This window comes from Vicia villosa, unplaced genomic scaffold (genome assembly GCF_029867415.1).
Source record: "Vicia villosa cultivar HV-30 ecotype Madison, WI unplaced genomic scaffold, Vvil1.0 ctg.000843F_1_1, whole genome shotgun sequence".
Classification (NCBI taxonomy): Eukaryota; Viridiplantae; Streptophyta; class Magnoliopsida; order Fabales; family Fabaceae; genus Vicia; species Vicia villosa.
This window is the reverse complement of record NW_026705373.1, coordinates 605874-630832: the sequence shown is the minus strand read 5'-3', so window position 1 is coordinate 630832 and position 24959 is coordinate 605874. Positions and strand designations below refer to the sequence as shown.

Here is a 24959-nt window from a genome sequence, read left to right as displayed (position 1 = left end):
CAATTGAAAAGTAATGCAATGATTAAGGAATATATATTTTTAATTAAATTATTAAAGTATATGCAATTACCGTTGTGTCCCCGATTATCACCCTCAAATTGAATGATTAGAGGGTTAATGATAGGATTTCATATGTATTGTACTTTATTATATTAAAAGTAGACTAGTTTCTTTTCCTTTTATATGACAACAAAACCATTAGCCTTTAAACTAGTTTTTTTTTCCTTCCTAGAAAGGATTAAATATATAAGGTTCCCTTATAATGTTGGTGCAATTTGGTTTATTTTTTTGTAGAAATTTATCTTTTAGATATTTTCTTAGCTCCTCAATTGACAAGTGGTATGAAATTTTCATTTTTGCTTACGTGACATGATCACGTGAATTTTTTTTAATTTTTATTTATTTTTTAATTCCACATGTAATTTTTTTTGAAAATTTTTTATTTTTTTATTTTTTTATTACGGGTGGTAAATTAAAATTCGATAATATTGTAGGAGTAAAATATTTTTTTTCTTTAGATATAAAAAAATTTATTTTTTCAAAAAATAAAATAAAATAAGTCAAATTATATAAAATCCTTTTGTTATTCAAATTATTTTAGAAATTTATACTAGATGTTTTGAGATAATTTATTTTGTGGATGAACCATTTTTTAATGCTTCATATTTTTTAGGCAACCCAAATTCTTGATCTATTATGTTCATTCTATCCTAATCATGAGGCTTACATCCAAACCACAAGGTCCAAAACCATGTGATTTGAATGTAAAACCATGTTTTGAGAAATCATAGAAGAACTCATCAGATTTTATCCTAGATCAGTCCAAAATCACGAGGCTTACATCTAAACCACAAGGATAGCAAAATGACCATGCAAGCTTTCACACACTCTGTCTTTCACAACTCCGAAGTTTCAAGTTCTTTACCAGATAAACTAATTGTATAAGAATTTTACCTGAACTTTGAATTTTTTACTTGATGAAGCTATGAGTTAAAAATATATCACCGCCTATTTCAACAAACATCATCGTAGTCGTCATCAAAACACCAAGATAATCAACAATATTAGGATCAATGATTCAACAACTGCTATATTAGATTCATACTTGCAAGCACGTAGATTCACATTTTTCTCCTTTTTTATGATGACAACACATCTCTTAGAGAAGTAATAAAAGATAAAACAAAGAGATAAAGTTTGAAGTGGTTAAATTACCCCTCACATAAATAGAGAGTATACGTTGTCCTCTTCAGAATATATTTTTTCCCTTTGATATGATAAAAAGGCAGATAAAAAGATATGACAAGGAAATTTTTTTGATGTGGGGTGATAGGAATATCTAAAATTCCCTGGATAAGATGGTCTAAAGTGTGTTAGATAAATGTAAGTTTATTTGAGAGTTTTGAAAGAAAAGAGAGAGTGAATTTAAAAAAAAAAAAAAAGAACTGAGTGAAAATAATTTTAAAAATTAAGCGGAAAAGATTTTAGAAATTTTATTTTTTTTGTAATAGAAAATTTTTCTAATTTGTAGGAACTGAAAAATTGTGTTTAAGGAGTTGTTTGAAAGATTTTGAAAAACTTACATAAATTATTTATATATAATTTATGTTATTATATCTATTTAAAAATTAAAAATTTAATATTTATTTATCATTATATATAAAATTAATTTTTAGAAAAATATTAACTTTTTTATATTTTACTTAAAATTTTATTTCTCTAAACTCTTCATTCACCTTGTCTCCTAACTCATAAACAAAATTAGAAAAATAGTGAAGAAAATTTAAAATAACTAAATTTAATATTTTGTTCCCCATTAATAAAAAAACTTGACTTTTAAATTTGTTCAATTAATCCATAATACTCCTTCAGTCTCGTATATAAGACTCTTTGAAAATTTATAAAAATAAAAAGTTGTAATAATATATTTAATTGTTATGAAACTGAATAAAACAATAGAACAGATAAATAGAAGAAGAGAGTTTATTATATTATTCATATTATGAGAGTAAGTGATTCTGATACAATATGAGTCATATTTATAGGACATATCTAATAAATGAAAAATCAATATGAAATCTCCTAATTGATGGACATTCATAATCATACCATTTATAACATTCTCCCTTGAATGTCCATAAAGAATATGTCTCGTTAAAACCTTACTGGAAAAAATCCAGTGGAAAAAATTCTAGTGAAGAAAAATGAGTACTACATTTTTTATGAGAGAACTACATTATTATTAAACAATACAAATTATTACAAATAAGAAATGAAATTATAGAGAGAGAACCATCCATTAATCATAATAGTCCCCCTTGAATGTTTGTTTAAGATATGCCTCGTTAAAACCTTACTAGAAAAAACTCGGTGACAAAAAATCTAGTGAAGAAAAAAGAGTACAATATCCTTTTAACAAAAATTTATTTTTCCCCTCAGGTGGACGAATTCATTTCTCCCCCTCAGTTGAACGACTATTTCTTCGACGATGAATACCAATCTTTTTGTAATGAAAAATCTGCAAGATATCACATGAACAAATTTGTTGGAACTTCTATCACCACTTTTCTGAAGATCGTGAGTGAAAAGGAACTTTGGATATACTCAAAGTATCTAAGTGTTAGCGGGAAACGAGTGATTAGAATCAATGTATACATTTGCATTCCATTTATAAATTCAAGTTTCCTTTTATTTTCATTGTTTCATTTTCTACAATTACCTTGCATTTTTTATATCGAAATTCTTAGTTAAATGTGTTTTAAACCAATAATTTTTCCATAACTCGTCTTGGGATATCTTTGAGTCTAATCCCTTACGTGAAATCAAACTTGTCTTTGTTTACCAAAATTATCAGTAGATGGAGGCTATGATGGCTCCCTCGAAACCAATAGAGAGAATCCTGGCCTAGGGAACAAGATCTAAACAAATAGGGAACTAATGGTCTATGAAGAGGCGGATAGAGAAAAGTGTAGCAACGGTTTCAGGTGGAGAAAGAAGGTTTACTCGTAAAAGCGATAAAGGAGTAGTCAAATCAAAATATGGGCACGTGTATAAAAGTCAATTCTGGTCCAAAAGGAAACAAAAAAAGGTCTACTCCAAAAGGTGAGTAGTAGAAATTTGTGTGGGGTGGAGAAAGAAACCTTGTCTAATGAATTTCATCCTAGAAGTGAGGAGGGCACCAAGTCCATCATTGAGGAATCCAACAGAAGTCTTGAGATGGGCTACTTGGAGACGCATGCCTTTAATCATTTATAAGCGGGCTTGGTAAATCTCCCAATGTTGGCCTAATCCAATCGATCAACCCAAATCCTAAATGATGCTAGGGATCAGTTGAAGGGGCCTTCTGAGTCAAACAAGAAAAGAGAAGTAGTCAAACCATCATTTTAATCAGCTTGTATGCCTCCTAAGCATATCAAGCAGAAAACCCTAAAATTGCCTACGCAAGCTAATAATTATGAGTTAATAGTGGATAAACTTTTAGGGGGTCGACTTTGTGTTGTGTATCAACTTCTGATTCAAGAAAATAAAAGATTTTGGGTGAATAGGAAATAAGATGTGGCAATTAGGATTTGGAAAAAGGCTTCGAATTTAGGAGTCAAAGGTGTAGATGAAGATATTGTCTATGTTGAAGAAATTAGAGGAATGGAAAAGAGAGACCAAAAAGGGAGAAGGTCGAGAGAAGTCAAATTCTAAGGTGCACTATGAATATATTATCATATAACATTTATGGGTGTGTCAATCATTTTTAAAGGAAAAAACTCAATAATTAATCAACAAAGAAAGGGTTGATGTGTGTTTGTTGCAAGAAACTAAATAGCAACGTGTAGAGGAGTTATGCGTGATCTCACAACGGAACAACAAGGAGATGGAACGGTCGACTAAATGAGCACAAGGAAGGTTTGGTGGCTTAATCATCAAGTGAAAAAAAATGGTATTTTCGATGTTAACTTCAACTTTGTAGTGAAAGAATTTGTAAGGATAACCTGATTCGGCATGAAACATCTTGCTTTATGATTTATATTAAATTATTATTAATGGAACTCGATGTGATCTCTTTTAAACTTTTGCTTTATATTTATAGTAAATTATCATAAATGGAGCTCGACGTGATATCAATCAAACTTATAAATCTTAAACTCTTATTTATATCAATTATTATTGATTATATAATCAACACTTTTATATTTTTTAATTGGCTAAATTACAGTTTTAGTCCCTCTATTTTGGTATTCTCACGGTTTTAGTCCCCATTTTCTTTTTAAACAGTTTTGGTCCCCCATCTCAATTTTGTTCATGAACAGTGCATGATCCGTACATGAACAGTACATGACCGTACATGAACAGTACTGGATCTAAATTGGGATGGGGGACCAAAACTGTTTAAAAAGAAAATGGGGGACTAAAACCGTGAAAATATCAAAACAGGGGGACCAAAACTGTAATTTAGCCTTTTTAATTAATAATAATAACTATTATTGAGGAAAATCACAAAACTCATAAGAATAATAGTAACATTTATTTGTAAAAATAATTATTATAACTTTATTGGTAAAAATTCTTGTTTTTACTTTAAATTTATATATATATATATATATATATATATATATATTTTAAAATATATATTTATAAAAAATATCTACTTTTTTGTTTATTAAAAGAGTTTTAAAATAACAAATTGGAATATCTACACATAGAAATCTTCTTCTCTTCTTTGACTCCTAAGTATACAATCATAAAAGGACTCGTTAAAAATAATTAGTACTAGTAGTTTCCATTGTTGACTTTGACCGAGGTGGTGGAGAGATAAAGTTAACACGTTAGCAAAGAGCAATACTCAAGAAGCAACAAAGAACTACTCTTTCTCCAACCATTTTTAGTTTTTTTACCAATTAAAAATAAAATCAAAATTCTCAAATAATAGCAATTGGCCAACACCAACAACATCAAGTGGACCCAATCAAACTCAATAATTTCCTGGAAAGAAGGCAATTGAAAAAGACAACTAACCCCAAACACACGGCACCGTTATCTTACCTCATCTTTGGTTGTACCCAAACCAAAAAAGGATGACGAAAGTAACGTGTCCACTAACGTCCACCGTTATTCTAGGGTCCCACGTTTACACTTCAAACGTTAATGTTAATGACTCGGTCCGATCAGCAAACACCACCTGTCCTCTGTCAAAACTCAAAATCATTTCTTTCTTTCTCTCTCTTCTTTTTCTCTCTCCTCACGAAAGTCGGTAGGAAAAAAACCCATCAACCATACCAACCCCACCTTTGTCTCCTTTCTCTTTTACTATATATCTCCCTCCTATAACCAAACCATTTTCCTCAATTCATCCTTTCTTTATTTCTATTCTTCTTGTTTCCAAGTTTTTCTATCAACACCCCCTTCTTCTCTTCCTTGTCTTCTCAGAGGAAGGAGAAGAAACCAAACAGAGAAGAATATAATTTATAATAAACTGAATAATAATAATTCTAAACACAACACCGACAAAACGACGCTTCTTTCGTCGTTTTCATTCATTATTCAGATCTAAACGCTCATACCTTAATTTTTCTTCATTTCCTCTCACAATTTTTGAATTTTTTTCCATTCACCATGGGAACGGAAATTTTGCTACCACAGGATTGTTTGCATGAACGCATCAGAGTTCCTCCGGCGAGTTTTTCCCGGCGAAGAACTTATGGAAATTGCCATAATCAATATAACAATTATGGAAATGGCAATAGTAATACTTTTTATGGCGCAACAAACTCCGGGAGGATTAACCGGAGACCGGTTGTTCGACCGGAGCAGAGAAAACGTGAGAGAAGACCTAGCTTCGATGATTTGAAGATTGCGAAAGGTAGTGAATTGGTGATGGAGAAGGTGATGATTCTCCGGAGAGGCGAATCGCTTGATTCGAAGATGAACAGCGAGGGTTTGAAGAAGGAAGGTGACGATTTGGTTGTCATCGGAACACAAAGACTTGGACCCGACCCGAATATGGTTCCTAAACAGATCCGGATCGTTGATTTCAAGACCGGTTGCGAAGTTTACGCCGGATCCGCGTTCGCGATGTCACCGTCGCCGAGCGCCCTTCCGATACCGTCTTTTCAGAGGAAGTTTGCGCCGGTGGCCGTCGACGACTCCGCTACGCGGGATCTGAGACGTCTCCTCCGTATTGCATGAGTCTGAAACGGGTCATTTCCGGGTTTCGGGTCATATCCATATCCACGTCGACTTTTCATCTTCTCTTCCTATTTTGTCTCTCTTCTTAATCTAGAATCTTCTTATTACCCGTTACGTCCCTCTCCCGTTTTTCGAATTCTAACCCAACCGTGATTTTTTTAAACGGAAGGGTTGAATTGAAATATGGGGAAAAACTCGGGGCGGAAATGTGAATTATTAAAAGTTTGGAGTAGTGTTATTGGGATTTATTATGTAAGATCTTGTTAATGGGTTGTTAAGGGTAAAATTTAGGTTGTAATATGAAATTAGAATTGGGAAAAAAATGAAAAAATAAAAAAGAAGAAAGGATGGGAGGAAGACGGGGGTTGATTTGTAAATTCCGGAAGTGTATGTGCGTTTTGAAGAATTTGGAAATTGCGAGAATCTTGTAGGTTTGTTGTAACCCTTTTGTATTGTAAAGTTATAAAAATTAAATAGGGAGATTTGAGCAGATTCAGATTGTATCTTTGTTGTTTTACTACTCTTCATGAAATAAACTGGAAGCAAAACACAACTTTATTATTTAGAACAAATTAGTACATAAATTATTACTTGATTATTGGTTTTGGCTTATTTTGATAATTATTAAGTAAATAAAAAAAAATATATGTAGATGGTGTTTTGGTTAAGGATAAAGTGATGTTGGGGTGGTTGTGAAGAAATGAAGATAGACGGAAAATATTATCCTTAATTTGATGTGTGGTAGAATTTGCAGAAGATGAGGTTGAAGAGTGTGTGGCGTTGGGAAGAGTAGGGTCTTAACTTTCTTGTCGTATTCACCATTCTTTCATCCAAGCAATTGGCCAAAATCAAAGTTTTCTAAACTGAGTTGGATTCCATAAGAGGTAGGGGTGGCAAAACGGGTCGGGGTCCGCCGGGCCGCCCGCGCACCCGCCAAAAATTGGCGGGTTGGGTTGGGATTTTAGGCTCGCCGCTCGCCAAAGCCCGTCCCGCCAAAATCCGCCGCCCGCCATACCCGCCCCGCCAAAACCCGCTCCTCCTCCAAAACTCACTTTTTTTTAGTTAATTCTAGTAATTGCAATACTTGATGGTTTATTTTATACATTTATTTATAAATATATGTAATATTTTTTAGAGTAAATTTGTTAAAAAATTACTTTTATAAAAAATTGTTTTAAAAAATAAGTGAAAAGTTTAATTAAAAGGTAAAAAAAAGCATATTAATCTATTAAAAAAATATAAATAAAAATAGGCGGGTAAGCCCGCCGCCCGCCAACCCGCCACCTTGGCGGGGCGGGCATGATTTTGATGCCCATTTTACTTGGCGGGCATGCCCGCCCCGCTCGTTTTTTGGCGGGCATAATGCGGGGCGGGCGGCCCGTTTTGCCATCCCTAATAAGAGGAACGCTATAATGACTCCCAAAATATTTCATCTTTATGCGTAATAGATGTCAAAAATCAGTGCAAGCCTATCATTTTTCGGAAATCTATAATCTATAATAGTATAAGAAAGTTAACTGATCTTGAAAAACCAAAAATGTCCTTTTTGCTCAATATTAAGCCACGTGTATAGCTTAAACATTCAACACTATGTTTTACAACAACTCCTTTTACGAAAGTTTCACAAACTGTTTCTCTTCCAAATTCAAAAAAAAAAATTCTTACTCATTAACAGAACTATTTTTTTCAGATCCAACACTTCCATGGCAGAGTTTTGATTTTGTTGCCTGTGGTGGTTGGAGTTGAATTGCATACGACGAAGAAGACACCGATTCTCCTCATCTTCTACTTAATTTCTCTCCCTCTACTGTGCCGGTTCCTCTTCTCTCTTTCTTATCTCTTCACTCCATTCCTCTTCTTTATTTATCTTCCATCTCTTCATCTTCTTTAAAAAATTTATTGATGATTTGATGAAAGTTGTTATGCCAGAAAAAGTGAAAGTGCCGAGGAATTTGGTGGTTGAAGAAATGCATCAAATCGAGATTTTTTCCCACCTATTTGCTATGTTTATTTAGGTTATTCTGTTTTAACATTCAGATCTGTGGTGGCGGCAATGGATTTAAGATCGTGAAAGTTTGGGTTCTGGTGTTGTGGTTAGGGTTTTTGTTCACCAGGAGGATATTTATGAACTTTTTTCTGCTTTTTATTTCATATTTTATAGTTGTCAGTTTTAACACTAAAGTACTGATTTTTTTAGACAAAAGTATTAATTTTTCTGATTTGCAAGATTTGTGTGTTTCAGGAATATTGTTATGGTTTGATAATCATTTTTTCTTTTGAATCGGTAGTTTTGCTTTTGTTATAAAAGGAATTGTCTATGGTTAATAATATTTTGTGGTTGATTGCATGATTTTGTGGTTTGTTTTTCAGGATTTAGACTGGATCGAGTTTTACTGCTGAGTTTAGAATCTAACAAGGTATGGCCTTAAAATTAAACCGGCTAATTGATTTTAGAAGCACTAACCAGAGAACTTTTTATCATTTTCATAATATTTGTTGTAATTGTTATGATTCATACTAGGTGAGTAAGATAACGAAGAAACTGCAGGATGTGAACTAATTATTACAGATCTAAAACTATTATTATAGATCTGAAAACTCACTCAGTTGCTTGGTATCAATTCTCTTTATTTGGGTACTTTTTCAATTCATGTGTTACTTGAACCATTCTAATTTTTTGGTTTGTTTTTGTTGTATATATTAATCATGGCAGGTGCAAAAACAACAATAAATGTAAGTTTAGAGACTGTTGTGAAGAAGTTTAGACACTATGTCGGTGTTGGTTCGCGGCGGGCGACGATTACTATTCCGAAACAGATTCGGTTTTAACTTTATCTTTTTTCTTCTGATGTTGTTTATATGTGCAAATTTCAAATTTGGAGTGGCACGTCCTTTTGATTGATACACTGATGGGGATAATATTCGTGGAGAAAGCAATTTGGTAAGAAAATTTCTATTTTTTATATTTGAGTTTTGGATCTGATTGATTTAAACTGTTCTTATTTGTAAGTTTTTCAATAACTTTGTTTTAGTAACTTTTGTAATAAACAATTGATGCTTTTATTGATCCTTGAACTGATTATGTTCTGCATCAACTAGCATAGCTTGAAGAGCTGGTAGTATTATTTTTAACTCTTCCAGAAGTTAGTATTGTAACAAATTTTGTTAAAACTATTTTAATTATCTAATTTTGTCTTTATACTTTATCACTATACACCAGTACTGATCTATTATTTAAAACTAATTATGCAGTATTAATAGACTACATATCAAAGAGGTTAAGCGATTTCGTGCTCGACGTCTACATCAACAAGTTAAAGTGATTACGTGTTTTCGATGCCAAATCTGTTCTTTCTCTACTGGAAAAATCATATTATGGAATTGTTGGTTTTCAAAAGCAACTCAGGATCTGTTTGGATAAGTACTTATGTAATATCAAAGAGGTTAAGCGATTTCGTGCTCGATGTCTACATCAACAAGTTGAAGTGATTACGTGTTTTCGATGCCAAATCTGTTCTTTCTCTACTGGAAAAATCATATTATGGAATTGTTGGTTTTCAAAAGCAACTCAGGATCTGTTTGGATAAGTACTTATGTGTTTCAGGAATATTGTTATGGTTTGATAATCATTTTTTCTTTTGAATCGATAGTTTTGCTTTTGTTATAAAAGGAATTGTCTATGGTTAATAATATTTTGTGGTTGATTGCATGATTTTGTGGTTTGTTTTTCAGGATTTAGACTGGATCGAGTTTTACTGCTGAGTTTAGAATCTAACAAGGTATGGCCTTAAAATTAAACCGGCTAATTGATTTTAGAAGCACTAACCAGAGAACTTTTTATCATTTTCATAATATTTGTTGTAATTGGTATGATTCTTATTAGGTGAGTAAGATAACGAAGAAACTTCAGGATGTGAACTAATTATTACAGATCTAAAACTATTATTATAGATCTGAAAACTCACTTAGTTGCTTGGTATCAATTCTCTTTATTTGGGTACTTTTTCAATTCATGTGTTACTTGAACCATTCTAATTTTTTGGTTTGTTTTTGTTGTATATATTAATGATGGCAGGTGCAAAAACAACAATAAATGTAAGTTTAGAGACTGTTGTGAAGAAGTTTAGACACTATGTCGGTGTTGGTTCGCGGCGGGCGATGATTACTATTCCGAAACAGATTCGGTTTTAACTTTATCTTTTTTCTTCTGATGTTGTTTATATGTGCAAATTTCAAATTTGGAGTGGCACGTCCTTTTGATTGATACACTGACGGGGATAATATTCGTGGAGAAAGCTATTTGGTAAGAAAATTTCTATTTTTTATATTTGAGTTTTGGATCTGATTGATTTAAACTGTTCTTATTTGTAAGTTTTTCAATAACTTTGTTTTAGTAACTTTTGTAATAATTTATTGATGCTTGTATTGATCCTTGAACTGATTATGTTCTGCATCAACTAGCATAGCTTGAAGAGCTGATAGTATTATTTTTAACTCTTCCAGAAGTTAGTATTGTAACAAATTTTGTTAAAACTATTTTAATTATCTAATTTTGTCTTTATACTTTATCACTATACACCAGTACTGATCTATTATTTAAAACTAATTATGCAGTATTAATAGACTACATATCAAAGAGGTTAAGCGATTTCGTGCTCGACGTCTACATCAACAAGTTGAAGTGATTACGTGTTTTCGATGCCAAATCTGTTCTTTCTCTACTGGAAAAATCATATCATGGAATTGTTGGTTTTCAAAAGCAACTCAGGATCTGTTTGGATAAGTACTTATGTAATACTATTTCGATGCCAAATTAATGCTGGTTGTTTATGTAGGTACTGTCATGTATGAACAGGTCTTAAGTTACTATTCGGTTCAAAACTGTGTTGTTAAGTTACATATTCATACTGAATCCTTTGAAATATTTTTCAAATCTTATATATATATATATATATATATATATATATATATATATATATATATATATATATATATATATATATATATATATATATATGGTTAGGGTGCCCTCGCATTTTATACTGTAGAAAACAAAATCTCTACTCAGATAACCAGTGTTTCTACAATGCTTGTGTTTTGAGGAGCAGCGACTACCTCATGGAAAGCATATTGACATGCCTGTAAGTAGTTTTCTCAATCTGAACTCAAGTATGCAATGATATTCATGCTTTTTGATTGTGTGTTTCTTGTGTGTGTTCCCATCATGATCATAGGATAAATGAGGCATCTGTTACAATCATATGATAACTTGAATCTCTAATCTATATTTAGACTTGGCTTATCATATTAGTTTGCTTAGCTGAGATATGGTTTGATGAATATTTAAGTTGCTTGCAAGAAAATACTGAGATCATACTCAATTGGCAAATATCATGTAATAATATTGACTTGCACTCTGATTCATCCAAAAGTGAAGAATATCTACTGTCTGCATGATCTTATTCCATTTAGGTTTTATCTATGCCTACTACTTAAACTGTAATGACTGACATTGTTAATAGAGTATGACTGATGCAACTCATGAAAAATTACAGCCTTTGATTTAATATGTATTTGACTTCTTTTTTTATAAAGAAGTTATAACATGTATCTGGTTTTGGGCAAGTTCTGCCATCCTACCTTCGGGCAATAAATCCTGTCTACTCTAGGCTAACATCACTAAACCTGAGTTATACTGTCATTCAAAGCTCTGATCTTATCAAGCTTGTCGGTCAATGCCCCAATTTGTTGCGGTTTTGGGTATGTTGGATTTATATGATATTTTTCATTGTATTTCCAATTCCATGTTTTGTGTGCATCTCGGGTTCTTTACCCTTAAATCGTGTGGTATATTCATGTGCTAATTAAAGTCCGTTGATACAGGTGCTTGATTACATAGAAGATGCTGGTCTTGATGTCGTTGCTGCTTCATGCTAGGATCTACAGGAGTTGAGGGTGTTTTCTTCTTATCCGTTTGGTTTAGAACCAAATATTGCGTTGACAGAATAGGGTATCTAAAGGTTGCCCAAAGCTCCAGTCCATTCTATATTTTTGTCGTCAAATATATAATGCTGCTCTAAATACTTTTGCGCAGAATATGACTAATTTGACTCGCTTTCGCCTGTGTATTCTGGAGCCTCGAACTCCCGATTATCTTACTCTTCAACCACTGGATTCTGGTTTTGGAGCTATTGTAGAGCATTGTAAGGATCTTCTGCGCCTTTCCCTTTCTGGCCTTCTTATTGATCATGTTTTTGAATATATTGGAACTCATGCGAAGAAGCTGGAGATGCAATCAATTGCCTTTGCAGGAGCTCGTGATTTAGATCTCCATTATTTGTTGTCGGAGTGTGATAATCTTAGGAAGCTAGAGATCAGGGACTGTCCCTTTGGCGACAAGGCTCTCTTGGCCAATGCGGAAAAACTTGAGACAATGTGATCCCTTTGGATGTCCTCTTGCCCAGTGAGTTATGGAGCATGTAAGCTACTGGGACAGCAAATGCCCAGACTTAATGTTGAAGTCATTGATGAAAGAGGACCTCCAGATTCAAGGCCAAATAGTTGTCTTGTGGAGAAGCTTTATATATACAGGAGTACTGCTGGGCCAAGGTTGGACATGCCTGATTTTGTCTGGACAATGAAGGATGATTCCTCCGTACGGATCGAGAAACCTAACAGTGTATAGAGCCAAGGAATCTTTGTGAATTTGATTTGGCAGATTGTTAATGCCAGGTACACACTCAGTTTAGAAATCTCTAATTAATTTTTCTGTTGCCTTGGTGTAGGTTATTGAAGTTTTGATATTTTGTTGAACTATAGGTACAATGGGATTGTGATGAGGGTTTGAGCTCTCATGTTATTAATTTAACAGTTTGGCGGAGCCTTGGGATGTCCATTTACTTATCAATAGAGACCAAAACTATGTTGTTGTATTTGCATTAGATACATTGTTGTATTATTCTTCATACAGTAATGTTTGCAGACGTAAGTTTATATTCATGTCGTTCCCTTTGTTTTTTGTCTAAGATATTAGGCACGCTGATTTATCATTGTTAGCCTTCCAAATAGATATTCATATTCTATTGCAAACTTCGATGCATATTTGTCTGTTATACAATTTTTTTTTCAATTGGATAGAAACTGGCTGGGAACACATCTTTTACAATGGCTGTTGAAAACTGGTTTTGATTGTCTTTATAATGACTCTTGAGGGTTCTAAAAGGCATTCTTCAATGTTTCATGGGCATTTGAAAAATGAAATGAAATCATACATTAAGGTTTCCATCGAATGAAATCAAGTCATACATTAACATTGTAAATTTTGGTTTTAATCAAGTCATACATTAACATTGTAAATTTTGGTTTTAAGCACATCAACACATTAATTTTGGTTTTAAATACAATACAATTTATTTCAGAAAATTGACTATTTTCTAATTAATCTTGATTTATGTTAATTGCTTTCTTTGATTTCATTAACAAAAAAAATTGATTCCTGAAACAATAATTCTATTTATTATAATTCTATTATAATTATATTTATGTCACTCTAGAAATTCTAATAATCAAATTTAAAAATAAATATAAAAGGCAACCTGGAGTTACAGGAATAAAATGATATAAAATAAGAGAAAATGGGTGATGCACTGACAGTGTAAAATAGTTTTATACTGTCAACAAATCACAATTATGTATCAAATTAAAATCCTTTTTATTTTAAAAAACTTTTAATAACATAGCAGATTTATGGTTTTCTATTGGATGACAGTGTAAAACTATTTTACACTGTCAGGGTATATCCATTAAACCCATAAAATAATTTAGGAATAGAGAGATTTCACATATTGATCCTCTAAATCTAAATTATATCTCTAAAAATGTAAAAGTTTTTTTTGTGACCAAAACTTTTTTTTTTTTACCAAAATTGATAAAGATAAATGCAAATGTGTTGGTTTTTAAAATGAAGGAATACTGGATTGACGAAAAAGTATAATGTTTTATTTGTTTTATTGTCTTAGATTATCATGTCCAAGGTTGTTAAAATCTCGATTTAAAACCTAAACTCTATAGATTTCACGTTTTTAGGTCTCTATTTCGTGTTAAATCGTAGGTAAAAACCTTTTTAGGTAAAATCGTATCCTGGAACGATTTTAAGTGATTTAAATCATTCTGAAATCGGTGAAATTGTGTAAAATCGTTGGATTTTACTCTTTGACCTTATTTTACTTTTTTTTTTGTCAAAATTTATAAATCACATTTTATATTTTGCCCCATAAAATTGTTTCTATGATTTTTTAATTTTATTCATATTCATATCTTGGTTATAATATATTAAAGAATCTTTAACATTTGAAGATGGATTTAATCAAGTTAAATATGAATGCTCTAATGAAGACGATGTTGTAGAAGGATTGAACTTTTGATTAAGTTGAAGATGAACATGAAAAAATTTGTTTTAGTGAACTTGATAAACTTATGAAACTATTGTTTTTTTTATAATCTTTTGGATGTTACTTTTTATGATTTGGTGGACAATTTATGTAGTTTGATACAAGATTGTGAATATTATACTTTATTATAATAATATAGTATACTTTTGCTTTATAATTAAGTTAAAATTTTAAATAATTATTGCATTTAGAATATTCTATAAGTATATATATATATATATATATATGTGGTATATATACATTTAATATAATTTTAATATGAGGTAAACTCTACGATTTTACGTTTCGATTTTACCTAGGCAAAACGAGTCAAGGTAAAAACTCGATTCTGACAATCTTGATCATGTCTATGATTTGCTACTTATTTTTTTTGAACTATTAAATGTCTTGGATTATAAAGTTATTTATATAAAAATATATTTTTTTATTTTAAGAATTATAACTTACATATTACAATGATTATTATAAGACATTTTGATTATATAACTTAAATATTAAAAAAATCACAAATATTATTACAACACAATACAATAAAATAAAGTACAATATAGAGTATTATGACTCTACATCAAATAACACTATTTTATTATATTTTACTTATGATGTGACCTATTTTAACACGTCTTGCCGCTACTGATAGGAAGCAATTCCTATCAAGGTTCTAAACTAGGGTTTAAACTAGGAAAGGGGAAGAACAATAAAAGGGACTTAAAATAAAAGATAAAATTAAACTTGATTTCATTCATTGATTTGTAATGTGTCAATGACACTACATCTATAATGTAACTAATGGGCCAATAACTAAAAATGCCCAATTACTAAAATACCAACTAATATAAAACCTTAAATTAATAATTCTAATTAAACTAAAAATATTAAAATATAACTAAATACTCTCTATCATTGTCGTGGGGTTCACTTGAACCTTGTCCTCAAGGTTCTAAAATAACTCCCGGATCCCATTGCTTAAACGGATGATGTCTCCCAAATCTAATATACTCAATTTCCACACCTTCAGTGCCCACACATTGCTTCACCATTTTCAGAACAAATGCAACAATCATTAACTTATCCTGAAGATTCATTGCTAATATTCTTGTTTCACTTATAAAACTTACAGCACGAAGAGAGCCATCCTTGTAAGCTCCAGAACAAGTCACAACCTGACCTTGCCTTTGCCTTTCAAGGTCTACCACACAAAAGTCAACAATGGGCCCCAAATTAACATACCTTTTCAAGACTTCCACATAACAACCTTTTGCATCAGGCTGTAGATTTAGTTTTATGAGCTGTGAATCTCCGTAATTTGAACCCATATAGACAAATGCATTATCAAGGTATGAAATTGTAGATGCAATGGAAGTCTCCCAAAGGGGCTCTATTTTGAGAGCAGTAACCTTTTCTTTCTCATGGGTTATAACAAGTAGACAGAGCGACCCTGTATGGTCACCAAGTAAACAGTTTCTTCTCCAATAATAAGCACACCACAAAGAGGCGAGGGAACCAATATTAATAAGTCATCCCCATTATCAAGATTGTTGTGCGACCATAGACACTCAACAAAGTCTTTATCCTTCAGAGCAACCTCGTATGTTTGAACATGACGGGCGTCTTTGTTATCTTCGTAGAGAACCACAATAGTAGGCTTTGGACAACCATACATCAATTTGATGTCCAAAACTTGGGGCTCCTCAAGCCTGATATTAAAAGCTTCCTTGAGCCGTCCTTTATTATCAAAAGGAATAACTTTAAACAAACCGTCATACAAGTGGAGTCCAACCAACCTACAATCAGGATCTATAATGCCAATCTGACCATTATCCGTAGGTCGTCCTATACGATCAGAAACATCCCCCATTGATCGTGTAACAAGCTCAGAAGTCTCGGTATCCCATTGAAGAACACAAACATACTTCACAACATTAAAAACTGTTGCAGCATACTCTTCTAAACCATGAGCAACAAATATATCAAAATCAGAAAACATTGAACCATCATAATCAATTCCCAAACCACCAAGTGACTTGTCAAACATATGAGCCAACACATTCAGCTGCCCCTATTTGAACCCAACAATGCACACCTGCATACTAGCATGTCCAATGTCAACAAAGGCCATATTCAGTTGATCATTTTCAGGAATATCTGTTTTATAAATCCTATACGCCAATGTAGTAGCAGTAGTCTCCATGTTCACAAGTTCAACCTTATCAGACAACGCCATGACAATCATGTTTGGTAAGCACGGCATGAATGTTATATCAAATTCTCCACACTGGACGGGACCATCCGAAACTACCAATCATGCACTTGTAATGACAAAACGCACTGGAATTTTATGTTGATCAACATCATGAACAACCTGATCACAGGCTCTCTGTAACAAGGAAGATTGTATGATGCAAAATGGCTTCAATCTACCACTTGACAAACCAGAAACCAACGTGACTGCATAATGCTCGGCAACTCCCATATTGAAAATCCTATATGGAAAATTTTCCCGAAACAGTTCAAGTGAAAGTTCTGATGTGATTCCTGCACGAACAACCACGATATCTTTATCTTTTTCGACTTCTGCAACCAAACAAAGCTTAACTTCCTCATCAGGATTTGGAATCCCACCAAACAATTGTGAAGCTGGGGAAGATCCCAAACTGACTTTGTAGAAAAGGGGCATATCATTCAACGCTTGCAAAAACAACTCACCCATGAAATCATCCTGCAAGTCCTTCAAACATATCTCAAGATGAAGCTCACCGACAGCAGCAACAATGTGTTCTCCGGACTCCTCAATGGTACAGACAACCATAGGATCAGACTTAGCAAGATGTTTGAGGCCTTCCACAAGCTTAGGAAGATCTGAAGCAACCTTACACTGAACAGGAACACGCACAAAAGGGGAGACAGAAAACTTCATAGCATGAATAGGATGTGCATCAATCACAGACCACTCCCCTTCAGAATTCTCTTGAATATTCTTCGACTTCGTTAATTTATCAATTGATTCAGCTTTAACCGATTCCTGCGTCTCATGTACCACAATAGTACTCTCGACATCATTAAGTGATAAAAACCCGTTCGAAGTTTCGAGAAGAAACGCTACTTTCTCTGTGAGATAATTAAAAGAGAAAACACTATCATCATCAATAGTGCGATTGAAAATACCATTGCTACCCAAATTGCGGTTGGAGAAGGAAGAGTTCCAATCGGATAAGAATCCACCTTCAACGAAAATGGATTCTCTATCGACAGAATCTCTGTTTCGGATTTAGGGTTTCCACGGATGTTTCCGCTGTTGTTGGATCTTCCACCGCCCATGTTCTTGCTTCCATTGAACAATCGTGGTTGTGGTTTGTGATTGAATCGCTGTTTATTGTCTTTCACTGGCGGTTTTGGAGTGTGTTTGGTTGATTTCTTGAAACGTGGGTGAGAGACTTGGAAATGTTTTGTAAAATCTCTCCTAATACGTGTACGATAGGTAGTTTCTGGACAGTGAATGATGTGGTGCTGCTGAAGATGTGAATGATGATGTGGTGAATATCCGTGATTCAAATACAATTTTGGGGATGATGAACCATGAGTGTAATAAGGTGTAAAAAGTTCCCACGGGAAAGATGGAAATGAAGATGTGGTAGGAGATGTAAAAGAGGGGTTTGTGGGATCGGTAGGAGGAATACTCCATGGATGATATGAAGGTGTGTGATAATGATAATCCATAGGAGGATTTGAGTATATGATGAAAGCACCAATTGATAGGAAGCAATTCCTATCAAGGTTCTAAACTAGTGTTTAAACTAGGAAAGGGGAAGAACAATAAAAGGGACTTAGGCTCTGTTTGGTAAGACATGTTTTCGAGCTTATAGCTTATGTCTTATGTCTTATAAGCTCATATGATAATTTAGACCTGTTTGGTAACGGTCTTTTATCACGAGCTTATAGCTTATTTTACTAACTTATAGCTTATTTTCTAGACGCTATTTTAAATAGAGTTTTAGTTTATGTCTTATAGCTTATTGTTTTTTCTTCCTTTTTTATCCTTATTATTTTAATTAATATCCATTTTTAACCCTTCTAATTTATTTTAATTTAAAATAAAATAATTATACATTAAATATCTTTTATGTTATTTTACATTTATAAGTTAATTGAACTGTTAATTTTACGAAACACTTCAATTAGCTTATAAGTTATCAGTCTCAACCATCCGCTATAAGCTATCAGCTATCAGTCATAAGCTATAAGCTATCAGCTAACTTATCTGTCAACCACTATTTTTACCAAACAGACCCTTAAAATAAAAGATAAAATTAAACTTGATTTCATTAATTGATTTGTAATGTGTCAATGACACTACATATATAATGTAACTAATGGGCCAATAACTAAAAATGCCCAATTACTAAAATACCAACTAATATAAAACCTTAAATTAATAATTCTAATTAAACTAAAAATATTAAAATATAACTAAATACTCTCTATCAATTACTTTTCATCAGTTGATCAGCTCACCTTTGAACTGCTACATGTTTCATCGTCCTCAGGATTAAAAGTAAAAACAAAATTTCTATTATATTGTTATACAAAACAAAAACGAATGCAAATGTTACACAATCTTTAAATTAATATGAATTGATATTATAAAAACTTAAAATTTTATGATAGTAATATTATAATAGTAATATTATAATAAATATGATTTTCATTTGAAGATATTTTTAAATAAAAAATATAATATTCTAAAAAAAAAAAAATAATTTGTTAGTTTAAAAAATCATAAAATTTTAAACAATTGAGTAAATTCATGAATGTTTCTTTGGTTAAACATATTTTAAAATAAAAAATACAATATTTAAAAAAAAAAATTTATTAGTTTAAAAAATCATAAATTTTCAACAATTGAGTAAATTTGTTGGATAAATATTGACACTACAAAAAATGTTCTTTGCAGCGACGTGGATTACACGTCGCAACATGCAAAATCACGTGGCAAACAAAAAGTAGCGACGTGAGCATTTATGTCGCAGGAGCACGCGTGGCAACATTGTAGCGACGTGGGGACCACGTCAGAAAGTAGCGACGTGACTCCCACGTCGCAACAGGATTACATAGGAAACATCCCACTGCACACACAGCAGGTGTGGCAGGTGTGGGGAAGTGTGTTTGTTGACCAATGTAGCGACGTGTTTCCCACATCGCTACATTAAATGCTTTTTTTTTTTAAAAATTTATTCACGCTAGATTTGTTTTATTTTATATATTTTATATAATTAATTAATATATAATAAAATATAATATATAATAAAATATATATAATAAAATTTATATATAATAAAATTTATATAATAAAATCTATAAAATAAAATTTATATAATAAAATCTATAAAAACTAATTTATATAATAAATTTATATAAAATAAATTAATATAATAAACATTATATAATAAATTCAATTAAATAAAATTAAAAATTTAAAACTAATATTTTAATGAATTAAAATGTAGAATATTTTACATTAAAAAAAATTTAAAACAAATAAAATACAAAATGTTTTTAAGAGGCATCATCCGGAAAATAGTTATCCGGATTAAAATCATCAGCCACCCCGTCATCCTCCGGCTCTTGAGGAGGAGCATTACTGTAATTTCCTCCTCCTTGCATAAACCGTCTCATCTGCTCCTCCATCTCAGCTTGCTTCTTCATAATGCCCTCCATCTGTCGCGCATGCTGCTCCTCCATATCAGACTGCTTCTTCCGCATCATCTCGATCTGGGCCTCACTTTCGCGTCTCGCCAATTGCCTTACTAATTCAGTTTGTTCCTGTGTCAGATTTGGTTGACGCGATCCACCCTCTCCATCCTGAACTCTTTGGAACAGATTACGGTCACCAGATCTATAGCTGGACGCCAAATTTCCAGCCCCAAAAAAGCAACCATTAGGCCCTTTATCTTTAATAACGTCACACCAAGTGTAGTGATCAACATCCGCGTTAAGCGGCTCCCCCTCTGCTGGCATGAATTGAGGATTATTTTCCAGAAAAATGGCAAGTCGTCTATCATATTCTTCCTGCACAAATATTCAATAAAAAAAATTAAGTTAAATATTTAAATGCATATTTAATGATACTAAATAAATATATATATATTATAAATTAAAATATATTAAAACGTTGCCACGTTATTTTCACGCCACAACTTATGATTTGCCACATGATTTTCACGTGGCAAATTATCAATTGCCACATGAAATTCACATCACAAACTTTGTATCAATATAAAAAAAATAAACAACGTAAATTTCACTTACAAGATACATCCTAGTGCGCTCGTCGACAACACCTCCCGATCTCCTTGTCCGGGTCCTCGAAATCAGCTCAGGCATCAATGGTCTTCTACCCAACTGCTTAGCCTAAATAATATAATTAAAAATAATTAGTAAATTATATTATGAATAAAGAAGTAACTTAAAAATTTTAAAACTTTTACCAATCGTCGGGCATGCTCGGCGGTGCTAATACTTCCAACTGTGTTGACACAACCGCCCTTTTCAGATGCCCTCATCTTCTTAAAGGTTTCTGATTTAGCCCGGAATTCTGGAGTCCTCCAATATATTACAAGCTCCTGAAAAACCTCCTCGCCTATCCAGCTAGGACGGATGCCGTGAAGCTCATAATTCTCCCTTACTCGCCGCAGCATATCAGACATTCTTTTAGAGCATCTGATATTGAAAACTTTCTGAACACTTTTTTCACTCAAAGGATCCCACACACATTTCTCCTGCAATAATGTTATATGACATTAAAATAAAATGTTAAGTAATTATAATGAGAATTTTATTTAAATAACTATAACTAAAACAATAAATTAAATGCATAACCTACATAAATAACAATACCTTAAACATTCTAAACCATTCATCTTTATTTTTGACGTCCCCATAGCTCTTAAAAGCTGATTTATACATCTGCTGAATTATATAGTTAACAATCCTAGCAGCAATCCGACTCGGCGTAAAACTGAAACAAAAAATGAAATGTTAGATATAAATTTATATAAAAAATGAAAATGTATACATATATTAAAGTTTTTAAATAGGAAACTTACTTGCTTCCTTCGGTATGAATCCAAAATCTACCGTCAACGACATGAATCTCATCGGGATCATCCCTCCCACGAAGATCAGCTCCGTCTATCTCATCAACTGCCTCATCAACCTCACGGGCTGGTACATGTGTGGGATGTGGGGTGCGTGAGCCTCCAACCTGTGTGGGGCGTGGACTAGGAGATCGTCCAGCCTGTGTCGGACGTGGACGGGTAGATCGTCCAGCCTGTGTGGGGCGTGGACTAGGAGATCGTCCAGCCTGTGTCGGAGGTGTACTGCTGGATCCTCCCGTATGCTGAAAGGAGGAAGTCATCTGCATGGGATATGAGAAACCAGATCCTCCAGTATGCTGGAAGGATGAAGGCATGCCAGTATGGGCGAATGGAAAGCTGGGCGGGGGCACACCAGTATGTGTGAATGGAAAGCTAGGTCCTCCCGCCTGCTGGAAGGACGAGGGCACACTAGGATGCTGGAAGGATGGCGGTACCGCTGAGTACTGGAAGGATGGCGGTACCCCAGACGGAAATGTGTGGGAGGAGAGTAATGGGGTAAAAGCCTGAGTACTGGCTAAAGACATAGGATCAACACTCTGAGGGCGGGAAGACACGACCATGGGAGGCGCCTCACATACTACTATCCTCGGACGTTGGGACTTCTTACCACTATCTTTACTCTTAGGTGGCATTTTACCTATTTTATTATTCATCAACACATAAATATTCATCAACACATAAATATTTATTAACACATAAATATTCATTAACACATAAATAGATATTTAATAGATATCCACTAACACATAAATAGATATTCATTAACACATAAATAAATATTCATTAACACATAAATAAATATTCATTAACATATAAATATACATTCAATGTTTAGTTATTCTTCATCTTCGCTATCCACATCATTCTCTTCATCATTCTCTTCATCATTATCTTCGTCGTTCTCTTCGTCGTTCTCTTCGTCATTCTCTTCATTGTTGTCATCGGATTCAAACTCTTCATCATTCTCTTCATCCACATTATTTTCAACCAACAATATAGATGCATCAACTTGATGTCCCTCAACAATTGTATCAGACAAACTTGTAATGTCTTCAGCTGCAACCACTTCATTAATTTGATCAACATCATCAACTTGATAGGCAACATCTTCTACTTGATCGCCATTTTCAATATGACCTTGCGGTTTTGTTTTTATTGCAACACACCATCCTCTTTTACGTGTCACAAATGAAGGATAAGGTACATAATAAACTTGCCTAACAATATTTGACATTATGAAAGGATCATACTCTTTGTATTTCCGGTTCATTTGAATCTCAACAGTACCGTATGACCTGTCTATTTTTGTGCCTCTACTTGGATCATACCATTCACAATAAAACAAGACAACTTTATTTTCTGAATCCATGTAATGGTATACCAACTCGTAGATATGTTTAATAACTCCATAAAAGTCATCTTCACCACCATCTGTAACTCCTTTTACAAATACACCACTGTTTATGGTTTTTTTCCCTTCGGTCCATGCCTCAGTGTGAAACTTATATCCGTTCACGAAGTATGTGTGCCATTCATTTGCGCTTTGGATAGGGCCTTCTGCCAAGTTTCTCAAATGGAGTATTTCTGGAGTTGGTGGAAACACGGTAGACAATCTTTGCTTGAACCATAAGGGAAATTCAGCATGAATGACGCCGGATGTTGACTGTACACCGGTACTATGAAAATAGGCATTGTTAAATTCCCTACAAAATATACACCATAAGTTAAATAAGTTTGGTATACAGACATTGTCAACAAAGGTAAAAAAACTATTGGGTAAACTTACTCAAGGTATTGTTTAACTTCGACGCAGTTGATCAAGACATGGACATGTGCGGATTGCATTTCTTTCTGGGTCAACCAATGCACAGTCTTCTTTCCAGAAGGTCGACCTGGAAGACCGAATACTGATAAGGTGAATTGACTCCTCTGGTTGACATTTACCGGATTCCGTATGGTTCTAGGAGTTAACATCAAGTGATTGAAATAATGACTGCAAAAATGTGATGTTTCTCGATGCAGGTAATGTGCACATATAGAACCTTCAACTCTTGCTTTATTCTTCACTGATCGCTTTGAATCACCCATGAACCTTTCAAACGGATACATCCACCTATATTGAACTGGTCCACCAAGAAAGGCTTCATATGCAAGATGCACAGGTAAATGTTCCATTGAGTCGAAGAAACCAGGCGGAAATACTTGTTCCACCTTACAAAGAATGATTGCAATGTTTTGGTCCAACTTCATGATGTCTTCCACTTTTAAAGCTGACGCACAAATATCTCTAAAAAACTGACTAATTTCAGTCAGTGGATCAAGAACATGTTTGGGTAGCGAGCCAAATGCAATTGGTAACAATTGTTCCATGAAAATGTGACAATCGTGACTTTTCATTCCATGCAACTTCCCAGTGTTAGGGTCAGCACACCTTGATAAATTTGATGAATACCCATCGGGCATTCTCAAATCTTTTAGCCATCGACAAACAGCTTTAGCTTCTTGGGAAGTCAAAGTGAAACAAGCCTTGGGTTTTAATAACTTTCCATTCGGTAGAGGCTTCAACTCCAACTCTCTTCTGTTACACCATTTTTCCATGTCTTGTCTGGCCTTTTCATTATCTTTTGTTTTGCCTTTCACATCCATCACTGTGTTAAATACATTATCAAAAAAATTCTTCTCAATATGCATAACATCTAGATTATGGCGCAACAAGTTATCCTTCCAATACGGGAGGTCCCAAAATATACTTCTTTTTGTCCAATTGTGCGTGACTCCGTATCCTTCAATTCGGCATTCTTTGCCAGTATCTGTAAATTTTGGTAGCTCACTAACTTGTTCCCATATAGCCCATGGTGACAATCGAGGCGGAGGCGAATCTTTCACTCGTACATCTTTTTTAAAGTTTGTCATGTTTCTTCTATAGGAGTGATTTCGTGGTAGGATTCTTCGGTGACAGTCAAACCACGAGCTTTTCCCACCTTTATCCAACGTGAACCCTTTGTTGTTTCCCATGCAATGCGGACAACCCATTTTGCCATGCGTACCCCAACCAGACAACATGCCATATGCTGGAAAGTCGTTGATGGTCCACATCAATGAAGCTCGCATTATAAAGTTTTCTTTACGTGATATATCATAAGTCCATTCTCCAATCCACAATCTCTTCAAATCATCA

At 33.4% G+C, this 24959-nt stretch overlaps 1 protein-coding gene and 1 pseudogene across 1 annotated transcript; both read left to right on the top strand.

The window, feature by feature from the left end:
• The first annotated feature begins 5268 nt into the window (after positions 1-5268).
• On the top strand, positions 5269-6749 carry LOC131631569 (uncharacterized). The gene has a single exon (XM_058902365.1). It carries the CDS (start codon positions 5605-5607, stop codon positions 6175-6177), a length of 573 nt encoding a protein of 190 aa, XP_058758348.1. The 5' UTR covers positions 5269-5604; the 3' UTR covers positions 6178-6749.
• A 4930-nt stretch (positions 6750-11679) lies between these two features.
• LOC131631544 (protein TRANSPORT INHIBITOR RESPONSE 1-like) lies at positions 11680-13176 on the top strand (annotated as a pseudogene).
• Positions 13177-24959: the final 11783 nt, after the last annotated feature.

Bases quoted from the DNA above. Each gene is read 5' to 3' on its own strand.
- LOC131631569 (XM_058902365.1), top strand. From the start codon at position 5,605: ATGGGAACGGAAATTTTGCTACCACAGGATTGTTTGCATGAACGCATC.